At 50.6% G+C, this 12,870-nt stretch overlaps 2 protein-coding genes across 4 annotated transcripts; one reads left to right on the top strand and one right to left on the bottom strand.

The window, feature by feature from the left end:
• The first annotated feature begins 1,702 nt into the window (after positions 1-1,702).
• eppk1 (epiplakin 1) lies at positions 1,703-9,154 on the top strand. 2 transcript variants are annotated; one of them, XR_013297942.1, is made up of 4 exons: positions 1,703-1,822; positions 3,034-3,115; positions 4,687-8,924; positions 9,065-9,154. XR_013297942.1 is itself a non-coding variant. In XM_077591188.1 (3 exons), the coding sequence occupies exon 3, from the start codon at positions 4,693-4,695 to the stop codon at positions 8,248-8,250; it is 3,558 nt and encodes a 1,185-aa protein (XP_077447314.1). In that variant the 5' UTR covers positions 1,703-1,822; positions 3,034-3,115; positions 4,687-4,692; the 3' UTR covers positions 8,251-9,154. The 2 variants fall into 2 exon arrangements, 1 of the variants encoding a protein (XP_077447314.1); XM_077591188.1 differs by having other exon boundaries at positions 4,687-9,154.
• Positions 9,155-9,295: 141 nt separating this feature from the next.
• On the bottom strand, positions 9,296-12,665 carry fbxl6 (F-box and leucine-rich repeat protein 6). 2 transcript variants are annotated; one of them, XM_077591213.1, is made up of 10 exons: positions 12,567-12,665; positions 11,424-11,962; positions 11,192-11,350; positions 11,059-11,122; positions 10,773-10,904; positions 10,493-10,594; positions 10,293-10,406; positions 10,000-10,231; positions 9,606-9,849; positions 9,296-9,529 (listed from the first exon to the last, which is right to left on the bottom strand). In XM_077591213.1, the coding sequence occupies exons 2-10, from the start codon at positions 11,906-11,908 to the stop codon at positions 9,400-9,402; spliced, it is 1,662 nt and encodes a 553-aa protein (XP_077447339.1). In that variant the 5' UTR covers positions 11,909-11,962; positions 12,567-12,665; the 3' UTR covers positions 9,296-9,399. The 2 variants fall into 2 exon arrangements, with proteins under 2 accessions (XP_077447339.1, XP_077447340.1); XM_077591214.1 differs by having other exon boundaries at positions 12,282-12,629.
• Between the last annotated feature and the right edge of the window lie 205 nt (positions 12,666-12,870).

The raw sequence follows: 12,870 nt of genomic DNA, 5'->3' as shown, positions 1-12,870 counted from the left end.
GTCGGGCGGTGATCTGCCTCCTGCTGGCTGACTGAAGGTAAGTAAGAAGACAGTGGGAGGGAGGTAAGTGATCCATTTGATTCTTTGTTGGCATCGGTGAGGCAAACCTTTTCGCAGTCGCCGGGATTTGGTTGCGCTCGGGAGGGAGGGAGGGAGGTGATGCCATGTATCCATCACGGCAGAGTGCCAACCAGTCTGAAATGATCACTTATTTGGGCCTTTTGCCGGGAAGGCGCACTTTGTGGAGAGGCACTAGCAATTTGGTCCTACGCAGCTGGCTAGGATGACAATTAGGCTTTTGTCTAGTCAATGATGATGACAAGCCTATGTCTGGGTTTATTTTTATTTTTTATTTTATTTTAAAGCCTTTAAATGTTACATTTTGCAATGCGAAAAAACGAATTGCAAAGCCAGCTAGTTAGCCTATCTTACATTCCACGATCTTAACAAACAATTGTAAAGCCAGTTTGGCCAGTCTATCTTAGATTTTACCATCTTAACAAACTATTGTAAAGCCAGTTTGGCCACATGGCGCGACATGAACAAACAATGATTAAGCCAGTTGGCCAGTCTATCCCACACCGCCCACCGAAATCCATTTTTGCATGTACGCTTTTGACGTGTCCAGCTTTTTCTCCATCTCTCCCCAGCGGGCGCCCCCTATTGGATCGAATGGGACGTCGATGAAACGGCGGCGCCGTCTAAATCGAGCTCTAATTTTCTGGGGTCTGCCGATAAGCCAAGCCGACGGCAAGCTCCCCCCCAGCCCGGGTAGGCGTGTCCGCGCTCCATTCCAAACGTCGCCGGCACCGGGCCAAATTCTGTCTTGGCAGCTTTTTCTAACCGTAAAGCAAGTGTGGGCAAAGCCGGGCTCTTTCAACGAATGTCGTGAGAAGGAGAAGGCTAGGCTTTTTTTTCCTCTTCTTTTTTTTCTGCGCTTAAACAAGCACGTGACGCGGCGGCAGCGGCGGCGGCTTTCAATTCCATGGTTTGAACCGGACCAAAGTTAGCGCTTTTTAAGGTTTTAAAAGGCAGACCGAGCGTCGTCAAATAAAAAGCAGGTTGACGTTGCCCAAGCTTAAGTGAGCCACCCTCGAGCCGCATTTGCCACAAGAGAATGAACTTTCCGACAAATAGACAAATGAGCTGTGACGATTTGACCATATCACCACATTAAAGACAGTCAATGACGAGTTCAATGGATAATTTAAAAAAAAAAACAATACCATGGTTTTCAAATGACCACTTTTGACATTGACGGCCTTTCTCTTTTTCCGATTTGTTTTCTACTCCTGTGTGTGTGTGTGTGTGTCATTTCCCATTTGCAGGCTGAAATGTCCACTATTTTCCAGTGGCTTCTTCTTCTTCTTCTTCTTCTTCTTCTTCTTCTTATTGAAGCACCGTGGCTGCAATGGGAAATTGTTCCAAAGGTACAAAACAAATGGTCCAGCGTGGTCATGTGTGTCATTCCAAAGCGCACCTGTCACACCATATTGTGTGCTTTTGTTTTCAGAGACAATGGGGCAGTTGAAAGGAAGCGGCCAAGAATTGGAGGAATCATGCTGCGCTCCCCCGAGATCATGTTCAACGCAGCTCTCTGTGGCCTCGGCTGGCCAACTTTGGCTGGCCAACTTGGCCGGCCTCCTTGCCTACCTGCACCGACAGGAGGATGTTATCGGAAAGGCGGGCGGGCGGGCGGTTTGTGGCGTTCCTTGGTAATTCTGCAGAATTCTCCGCACCTCAGGAACGTGTCTCTACCATGGAATAAAATTGGCTTCCGAGGAAGTCTTTTGCACTTTGAGCTTTTTGCTGAGAGACACACGTAAGCCATTTTCTTTACTTAACTCATCTTTACTTTACTTTTCTTTCTCTTTTTTTTCCTCTTTTCTTTTCTCCTCGCCAATGATCTTTTATGTCCAGTCTTTTCTTTTCTTTTCTCTTCTTTTCTTTTCTCCTCGCCAATGATCTTGTACGTCCAGTCAAAAGCAATAACGAATAACAGCTTTTACGCAGCGCGTTTGAGTTTTTGTTATTGGTTTTAGGGGGTTAAAGGTCCGGCTCTGGTTCTGGTTCTGGTTCTGGTTCTGGTTCTGGTTCTGGTTCTGGTTCTGGTGGCCAGCACCCTTTTTGAGGAGAAAAGGACAAAGGCAAGCTTTTTCTTCTAGCCAATACAAACATGGTCATTCTTAGCTGAAGAGACGCAGACGTGACGGGAAGAAAAAGAGCGCAGTGCCAACTTAATGCGTATGTCAAAAATTGGAAATGTCAAAAGATGCGTTCCCCTTTTAGACACGCCTGATTATTTGGGCATAAACAAGAAGAGGATTTGACGACTTACGACATTGTTACTTTGACACCAAAGCTTTCCTGTTTTGGACGGGTGGAACTTGAAAAGCATCCCTTTCGTCGTAACGCATTTGAACGCTTTATTTCATGGCGTATTTTCTCAACGTAACGTGATTAATCAAGGTGGAAGTTCTAAAAGTAGGCGTTATTGTTTTTGTTTAAAAACAAAACAAAACCTCTCTAAAAACTCAAACTTAGTATTTGCTATGACTGCTTGTATTATTCTATTATTCATATGTTCCCTTGAATGTTTGCTCTGTTATGTTGGAGCCGTACTAATGACACTTTCTAGTTTCCAGTGTCTTTTGATGACGTTTTTTTTTACGTTTAAAAACGATGTAAATAAATAAATAAACGAACTAAAATAGAAATAATAGTGTCGCAACCCTCTGTGGATGACAATATGCGGTGTGAAATGTCAATTGGCGTTTCATTGGCTTGGGAAACGCTGCCTGCCTGCCTGCCTGGCCTCGTCTTGACGCGTCAAGACGCGGGGCGCCGTGTCTCACGCTCGCGCCAAAATGTCAAGTTTGCCTTTTACGTTCAAATAGGCCGTCACGCAACGGGCGGAAAAACCTTGGCCTCGTCAGTGTCTTGCGTATTCAAAAGATGTTAACTATCATTCATGTTTGAAGAATGTACCCTAACACCCCTCCCTCCCTCCCTCCCCCCTTTTTTTGCCCACAGGGACTGACTTTGAGCCAGAAAAGTACTTTGGAATTTTGGAATTCTGCTGCCAACAAACCAAACCACACGTCATTGTCATTGGGTAGGTCTTTTTTATTTGGAAAAACATTTTGCTGTAATAGTCATCGATGATTAGACGGCAATTAAGGTGTACAGTGGAAAAACACGCGGGTGCTTTGTCAGCATTTTTTCATCAATTGGATCTGACCAAGCTATACGGAAATGATGAAGACATCACAAAGTATCATTCAAACTCACTTATTACCTATCTATTGATGTCTAAAATGCTTTCTCACCCTCTTGCTACTGTGACAACGAAATTTCCCAAATACAGTGGTTCCTCGACATACGAGCGTAATCCGTTCCGAGACTGAGATCGTATGACGAGGTTCTCGTAACTCCAGCGGACGTTTCCCATTGAAATTAATGGAAAAAAATTTTAATTTGTTCCAGCCCTCTGAAAAAACACCAAAAACAGGATATTGGATTGGAAACAATGTTGAATTTCTTCTAATTCGCCATCTATTAACAAAGTAACACATAACTAGTGGTTTAATAGTAATAAAATGTGTTTAATAGAAGTAAAATTAGACGCATTTCGCGGAGGATAGAGACAGCGACATACACGGAGGCGGAGGGGGGGGGGGTGTTTGGGGGGACTTTATCCACGGCAACGCACTCGGAAACGAACAAACAAATTTAAATGAACTTGGATTCATATATACAGACACACTCAAACATATGTTTAATGTAACTACACAAAACTGAATTCTAATTTTCTTTTAATTTTCTTTTAACCTTCGTTCTGGGCGGGTTAGCTGTTTGCCACGCCTCCACCGTCACGTTGGCTATGGATGGGCTGTTTGCTCTTGTATTCCCTTCAAAATATTCCCAAAATGATGCAGACAAATGTCCTCACAATAGGATAACGCACGACCACTTGCCAACGAGAAGTAGTCTTGAATGAGCGATCGCTACGTTAACGGGAGCTAACGGGCTAAGGAAGGAATAACAGCCTACCCACGTATTGATTGTGGGTAATGAAGTTTTATTCTGAGAAAGGGTGCCATTGGCTATCGGGTGTTGTGTGCACGAGTAGACTTCATTACCCAGAAAGCCCTCTTTTTGCCCGCGCATGCGCGTTGTGGGGTTTCCTGGTCGAAACTGAATAAATCGTTCAGTGCTCGTAGATATCTGTTATACACCAAAGAGATGTGGCAAAAAAGACAGTGCGCTACAATGATAAACAGCCTCTCATGTCATGGCCTCCTGGCTTGGTCGCGTCTCGAAATTTTGATCATATCAAGGGCGAATTATTTGATCGAAATTTTGATCGTATCTAGGGTGAATTATTCGATCGAAATTTTCATCGTACCACCAGCATGTCATAGGTAGAGCTGATGGTAGGTCGAGGTACCACCGTACGGGATGAATCAAATGATCCAATCCAATCCATTCCAAAAAAAGATGGCTTTTCGGCCCAAGTGTGTGTGCAGTTTTCATTGGAGGCCGGCCGGCCGGCCGGCTTCTCCCGAGAAATGGGATGTCGCGCTGGTGCTTCCCTACTGTGGATACTCGGTCCGCGAGCTGCTATCGAGTCCCGGCCCGGCAATCGCGAGCCTTTTATTTGACGCAAAGCTTTCACTTCCGCAGCTATTCATGTCGAAGATGGCAGATCAAGACGGGCAGAAGAAAGGCGGCCCCAGCCCTGGGCCCAGCCCCGGCAAAGATCCCAACCCCGGCCCCGTCACCGTCCCCGTCCGCGTCCCCGTCACCTTCGAGGGCCTGAGGGGAGTCATTTCCCCCGCCCAACTCCTCGACTCGAAGATCATCGACAGAGAAGTGTACGAGGACCTGCAGAAGGGCAAGATCACGCCCCAGCACGTCACGCTCAACAAGAAGGTGAAGAAATACCTTCAGGGCAAAGGCAGCGTGGCGGGCGTGGCCGTGCTCTCCACCAGCAAACGACTGAGCGTCTACCGGGCCAAGGAGCTCAAGATCTTGATGCCGTCGGTGGCGCTTCGTCTGCTGGAGGCGCAGGCCGCCACGGGCCACCTGATCGATCCGCTGCAGAACCGGAAAATGACGGCGGACGAGGCGGTGAAGAGCCAGCTGGTGGGTCCGGAATTCCACCGGGATGTGCGCTCGGCCGAGCGAGCGGTGACCGGCTTCCAAGACCCGTGCGCCGGTACTACACCGAAGAAGATTTCCCTCTTTGAAGCGCTCTCCAAAAAGTACATCGTGAAGCAGCAGGGGATCCGCCTGCTGGAGGCGCAGATCGCCACGGGCGGAATCATCGACCCCATCAACGGCCACAGGCTTCCCACCGAGGTGGCTTTCCGAAAAGGCTACTTCGACCGGGAAATGAAAGCCGTCCTCCTGGATCCGGGAGACGACACCAAGGGCTTCTTCGACCCCAACACCAAGGAGAACCTGACCTACCTGCAGCTGATGGAACGCTGCGTGACCGATCCCATCACCGGACTGCTCCTCCTCCCGCTGCGGGACAAAACGGATGGGCCCAACTTTAACTTCATCGACCACCCAACGAAGGTGGCCTTCCGGAAGAAGAAGGTGAAGGTGATGCTGGGGAAGTACTCGGGGATGAACGTGTCCGCGTGGGAGCTGCTCATGTCGGAATACCTGAATGGAGAGCGGCGGATAGAGCTGGTGAAAAAGTACCGAGAAGGAAAGGCCAGCGCCGAGGCGGTCGTCGCCACGCTGCTGGGAATCGTCGCGGCCTCCGTCGAGAGGACCGAGGTTGTCTTCCAAGGCATCAGAAAGCCGGTCACGGCCAAGCAGCTGGCGGACGCCGACATCCTCAGCCCGGAGGTCCTCGTCGACCTGAGAAAAGGGAAGAGGTCGGTCCGGGACGTGATGGAGGATCACAAGCTGGACGTGTACCTTCAGGGCACGGGCAGCATCGCGGGCGTCCTCCTTCCCGACCGCCAGATCCTCAGCATCTACCAGGCCAAGCAGAACGGCCGACTGATGGCGGGGACGGCGCTGCTTTTGCTGGAGGCCCAGGCGGCCACGGGATTCGTCCTGGACCCCGTCGGCAACGGAAAGTTTTCCGTGGACGAGGCCGTCAGGGCCAAGATCGTGGGGCCCGACGTGTGCCAGAAGCTGCGCTCGGCCGAGGAGGCGGTGACCGGTTACAAAGACCCTTACTCCGGCGCCGCCATCTCTCTCTTCCGAGCCATGCAAATAGGGCTCGTCGTCAAGGAGCACGCCCTTTGGCTCCTGGGGGCGCAAATGGCCACCGGCGGCATCATCGACCCGGTCAACAGCCATCGCGTTCCCGACCAGGTGGCCTACAAGCGCGGCTACTTCGATCGGGAGATCGCGAGCCAGATCCTCGGCGACCCCAGCCACGACACCAAGGTCTTTTTCCACCCCGACACTCGGCAGAACCTCACCTACTCGCAGTTAATGGCCCAATGCGTCACCGACCCCAGAACGGGACTCCGCCTCCTGCCGCTCCAGGACAAAGAGGAGCCAGACGACGACGACGCCGTCTGGGAACAGTTCCGCACCAAGCTGATTCCGGTGCGCCACGGCAAGGGGCAAAGCGCCACCCTTTGGGACCTGGTCAACTCGGAGTACCTGTCCGAGGAGAAGCGGCGGGAGTTCTTCCAGTTCTTCAAGTCGGGGAAAATGACGCTGGAGGAAATCTCGGCGGCCGTCTTGGCCATCGTGGAGGGCCAGGAGATCAAGTTCCCGGGCCTCCGGGGAGAGGTCTCCCTGGCGGATCTTTTGGAGCTGGGCATCGTGGACACAAGAACCTTCGCCGGCTTGGTTGACGGAAGCTTGAAGAAAAGCGACGTGTTGCAAATGGCCGAGGTGAGGGCCAGCCTGCAGGGGACGGGCGCCGTGGCCGGCGTGCTCCTGCGCCCCTCCAATCAGAAGTTGAGCATCTACCAAGCGCAGCGGGACGGCAGCCTGACGCCCGACACGGCTCTCCTCCTCTTGGAAGCGCAGGCGGCCACGGGCTTCGTGCTGGATCCGCTGGCCGACGAGAAGCTCGGCGTGGACGAGGCGCTCCGGCAAAACTTGATCGGCCCCCAGATGTACGAAAGGCTGCTGTCCGCCGAGAAGGCCGTCGACGGTTACGACGATCCCTACACGGGCGAGAAGATCTCTCTTTTCCAAGCCTGGGAAAAGGGTCTGATTACCAAGGAGGACGCCGTTCGTCTACTGGAGGCCCAGGTGGCCACGGGGGGCGTCATCCATCCCTTCAAGGGTCTTCACCTGCCCATCCACGTGGCCTACGCCAAAGGCTATTTGGACCAAGACCTCCAAGCGACTCTCCTGAACCCGACCGACGACAACAGAGGTTTTTTTCACCCCGCGACCAAGGCGAATCTGACCTACACGGAAATGTTGGCCAGGTGCGTCAAAGACGAAGAAACCGGACTGCTCCTCATCCCGATCAAGCTCGAAGGTCAAGAAACAATCGCGGGCCTGAGGAAGCCCGTCACGGCCCAACAACTCCTGGACTCTGGCGTCATCGACGACGACACGTTTAAGGAGGTGTGCGAAGGGCGTGCCACTTTGGAAAAAGTCACTCAAGGTGCCCGTTTCCAACAATACCTGAGCGGAAAGAGGAGCATCGCCGGCGTCAAAGCCTCTCCGTCTCAGAAGGTTCTGAGCGTCTACGCCGCAAGCAAACGGGGCGCCTTGTCGGAGCCCGCGGCCCTTTTACTGCTGGAAGCCCAGGCGTCGACGGGATGGATCCTCGACCCGCTGGCCAACAAGTTCTACGCCGTGGAAGAGGCGGCCAAGGAGGAGCTGTTTGGAGCGGACGCCTTGGAGAAGCTTCTGCTGGCCGAGGGGGCCGTGGCCGGCTACAAAGATCCCTCCGGCGGCGGCGGCGGCGGAAGCACCCTATCGCTGTTCCAGGCCACAAAGTCGGAGCTGATTGCGGAAAGCGACGCCATTCGTCTCCTTCGAGCGCAAATGGCCACGGGCGGAGTGGTGGACCCCGACGCCAGCCTGAGGCTGCCCCCCGACGTTGCCGTCAAGAGGGGACTTCTGGACGAGCCGCTCCAAAGCCTTCTGCTCCAGCCCGATGACAATTCCAAGGGATTCTTTGACCCCAACACCAAAGAAAGACTTTCCTACCTTCAGCTGCTGGAGAAGTGCGAAAAGGATGCCAAAACGGGCCTGCTCCTCCTGCCCATCCGCGATGAGATATCCGCTACGCCTCAACTTTGAAAAGTGGCCTTTCATTTGAAGGAATTGAGACACTTTTTGGGGTTGATTTCCATTTGTTTTGATATTTCATATGCTTGTGAGCGAGCGAGGCTTACTTACTGTTTGGGTTTATTCTGGGATGTTACTATATGTTCATTAAGCATTTAATAGGTCATGAAGTTATCATTTAATTTGTGCTATACTTTATGTTGGGAGCGAGTAAGCTGGAGGACACTTTCCCCCCACAGCTGCTTTGGAGGCCAGTTCATTGTTTTCAGGACTATTGAGCGAGCGGGACACCATGTTCCAGGCCGACACTGTTGATCTGAGTTGGCAATGAAGATCTACGAGGAACTCTTAAATTGTTTTGACTTGGATTCCGGCAGATGGCGATCATCCAATCAACTTCCGAAAATACTCGCATTATTGTTTAAAAATACGGTCGCTCTGTTTACCTTATAAAGAAATTCTTATGCATAGTTGTGCTGTCAAGTCAACTATGGAGAAGATATGTCTGCCCCTCCTCCAGACCAACAGGGGGCAGAAAAGAAAACCCAATCAAACTCACCTCACCTCATTTCCTGCCTGAGGTCATAGGTCATGAACCAGGATATAAATTCAGTAGTCCAGCCTTGAAAGAAGACAGGCAAAAAAGGAACAAGAACTAACCCTTCAGACCCGATCACACGCAACTGGTAGGATCAAATATAAGTAGCACTTAGATGCCAGCTGATGAATGCTTAGTTTGCTTTCTCACAACCGTAAGTTGCATTCTTTGTACTTTCCTTTCCCTTGAAAAATGTCACATGCTTGCTTCCTTCTTTCCCTTTTGAAGGTTTTCAACCTAATCCTTGCAGCAAATGCTAACCCTTTCAACAACTTCTTTCCTCTCACTGGAAAACTTCAATAAAATTGTAAACTGGAAGGATTTGAGTTGTTCCTGCTGTCAAAAGATCGGGGCCCCTTTTCAAGTTTGGGGCAAAATTGGAAGAAAGTAGAGAGAACTTGACACGCACCATAGGAAATGGCATTCATTTATTATTTTACAACCCCCCCCCCCCCCCCCCCCCCAAATTGCCAGAAGAGCAGGCAGTACAAAAGTTTGATCTGACCGGCCACTTACAAAAGTTCGATATAAAGAACATTGACATGTCAGGATGGGTCGGATCTCTACTCCAGTTTATCCAGCAAGCGGCGAATGTCCTCTTGTCCGCGATAAATTCTCTTCAGGCCTCTGGGAAGGTACCGGCAGGAGGACAGGTTGAGGTAGTTGAGCGCCGTGCTTTGCCCGATGACGGCTCTGCCAAGCCACGACAACGAGGATGTTCAAAGCCATCGGGGGCCTTTTCCAATCCTGCCGTCGGATGGCGGCTTACCTGAGGGCGGCGGTGGTGATCCTGGTGCCGCTCAGGTTGAGACTACGCAGGCTGTCGCTGTTGCGGGCCCCGGCCAAGTGGCCCACGGCCATCTCCAGTTCCGCCTCGGAGAAGGGCTGGTTGGCCACGTCCAGCTGCCGCAGCGTGTGGCTCCACTTTTGCGCCACCGGGTAAATGCCTTGCTTCTGGCACGATGTCAACACGTTGCTGCTGAAATACTGACCCCAGAAGAGGCACTCTAGGTCTGCCAGACGACAAAAAAAGCAAACGTGTATATTCGCCAATCTTCCAAAAAAACAACCTCCTTTTAAAGACTAAAAAAAACGTTCAAAAAAACCCCTCATTTGAAAATGAAAAACTTAGGTGGCCCAGATTTGCAAAAACAAATGTTCACCAAGACAGGGCAACGCCAGCAAACCGTCCGACGTGATTGAGGTGCAGCCCCGCAGGTCCAGCACTCGCAGCCGGGGAGAGCCGAAGAGAATGTCTTGCAGGTATTTGTCGGTCATGTAGGAGTAGGACGTGGTTGCGATGCACAGCTCCTCCAAAAGGGGGAATCCGGCGTGGAGCTGGCCACTGATCTGCACGTTCTTGTGCAGCGGGCTGACGTTCATCATCCGGAAGGTCTGACCAGGAAGAAAAAAAAAAACAATGGACGTCTGCAAAGCCACCTCCGACATGGCTTACCTTGAGTTTGGGGCAAGCCGATTGTAACGCTTGGGTGCAAATGCGAAGTTCACAGTTTTGACTGTCCAGCATGGTGTTGACCTCCAGCAACTCTAAATTGGGACAGCATTTTCTCTAAAAAAAAAAAAAAAAATTTAAAGACAGAAGCGCAGGTCGGTGGCGAGCTTGGTCGACGGGAAAAACGTCAGGCGCTCCTTTACGGTGATGGCGGCGAGGAGTCGGTTGTTCTTCGGGCCGTGAGTGAACCAAATTTTCTGGATCTGAGCACCGTGGCTTTCCAGGTAATGGGCCAGACCTTCCACCTGAAAGTAGAGCCGCGCCAAGCATCAACTCAACGTTGTCACGTGAAGCACCTCCGGCCCGAATTGAACATCGACACGGATTGTCTCGTAATGTGACCAGATGACTGAGCTAACCGTTTTTATCTTCCAGACCATTGGCCTGCTGCAGACATTTCTCTCTTCTCACTCACTTACTCACCTCCGTGTACTGCACATTTAAGCTCCGCAGCGAGCCGGCGTGCAGGCCCAGGCTCTGGAAGGCCGCCGGCGTCAGGCCGGTACAGTAAGAGAGCGTGAGGGCGTTCAAGTGAGGACACGACTGCGACACCACCTGCCGGGGAAGTGATGGCGCTGCTCATTTCAATTTGAAAATGGCTTGGTTCCTTGATTTCTAATACGGCGATGTGCACGTATCACAGGTGTTTAGTCATGTTTTGCTTTGAATGGGACGGGATGCGTCAGGAAGCAAATGTGAGTTGACTTACGTCCACTGCATAGTCCACGTTTGTCTTCCAGTGATGGAGGGAGAAATCCTGCAGCTGGCTGAACCTAAAACAAATGATGGCTTCACTCACGACTGTATGTATTACTAACTAAGCCATGTGATAAGTAGCATACCTGTTCTGCGCCAGCCAGCTGAACGTGTCTTTTATCCGATGGTGCGTTTTGGGCAGCTGACTTTTGCCCGGCGCCACCCAACAGTGACCGACGGAGACTTTTCGCCACAGGACGGGAGTGGCGGCGGCGGCGTTCCACGAGCGGCACACCCTTCCCACCCTGGCCAAGATGGACGTAGAAAAGCCCCTTAGTGCATTTTTGAAAAAGCTCATCATGTCAGAATGAGTAATACCTGCAGAGAAAGGGCACGGCGCCATCTTGCATAACCACCATCTGAAAAATGCTGACCAGAACCTCCCCGGGAAGATTTTGCCCCCATCTGTGGTCATTTGGCATCGTTGACACGAACGCAGGCGCCGGCGACCTCGGCTCTTTGCGCCGGTCGGCTGTTGTACAGATGATAGATGCGCGCTTTTCCTTCTTCGCCGGAGTGCTTTTCCGTCCACTTTTTTGGGTCGAAACCTTCTTTTTCTTGCCTCTTTTAGTATTGTTGGGCGCCCAGACCGGGTCGTCGTATCGGGTGGTGCTGTTGGGGATGACCAGGAGCATGTCCTCTCCCTGGTGAATGGTGTAGCTGACCCTGTTGACCCGGGGCTTTTTCACATTTGGCCTTTTGGCTTTGGTGCTTTTTCTCTTCACCGAAACGTTTGCTTGATCGCTTCCCTCACTGGACGTGCACGCCCCAGCATCTTTAACGGCCCCGTCAGTGGACGCCATCCCACGGATGCTTCCTTGTCTTTATAAAGCCAACAAAGTCGGTCAGGAATTCATCTGGAAAATAGACAGAAAAGGACTGTTACTGGGTCGCTGAGTCTCATTTCAAGCATTTGCGCAAATAATAATTCCAAGAGGTAAAGGTACAATTGCTTTAACTAAGAAGTATGATGTTATTTATTAGTTATGTGTCCTCGTTTAACTAGTGTAACTCCCACTACACCTGCTTCAGACTTCTTTAAAAACGCACTTAATGCAAACTACAACAACTAGACATGCATCATAGAGGAAATACACGTAAATCCCACATCTTTCCTGTTCTTGCTTCCCATTGATTTCCAGTCAAGTGGAGAATGATTATGTGGTGTTATCGCACCTAAAAGTTATGCCGTCATCATCAGCTGCTTTTCCGCCAATATCCGTCTTTCAGATCGCAAATGTCAAATTTTGAGAGGACCACTGTGTTACTGGCACAGTAAAAAAAGCCGCTAGCTAGCTGCTAGTTAGCTAGGGAAGTCAACAACAACAACAAGCGACATACAACAACCAGAAAAAAATCCCAACTCAAATGGTCGCGAACCAGCTTTGAACACTCCTGTTATATTTTACGAGGTTTTACAACCGATGTCTCGTGGGAAAATGTTGTGCTTGAGTTTGCTACCTTAGGGAAGCTAAATCGTTAAAAGTATAAAGTATGCCATCGGCTAATGTTATGAATTCGTCATTCTGGGCAGGGCACGCCCTGGTGTCAAATGATTGGCTGCAGCAGATGCACTCCAGCAATACTATTGGCTGCTTGATCCTATAGCTCGATGTATTAGCCTGCACCCTGATCAAATGTTCTTTTTACTTATTATTCCTCAAAAATAGTAATAAAAATCAGGGAATAGTGCTGGCTCAGTATTACTCAAACCGTTTTTTTTTTTACCGTTTATTGGCTAATCAGATCATTTGGTCTGCATTTA

The sequence above is a fragment of the Stigmatopora argus genome, chromosome 21, assembly GCF_051989625.1.
Source record: "Stigmatopora argus isolate UIUO_Sarg chromosome 21, RoL_Sarg_1.0, whole genome shotgun sequence".
NCBI classification, from domain to species: domain Eukaryota; kingdom Metazoa; phylum Chordata; class Actinopteri; order Syngnathiformes; family Syngnathidae; genus Stigmatopora; species Stigmatopora argus.
The sequence above is the reverse complement of the archived record's forward strand: the minus strand, read 5'-3'. Positions and strand labels throughout refer to the sequence as shown.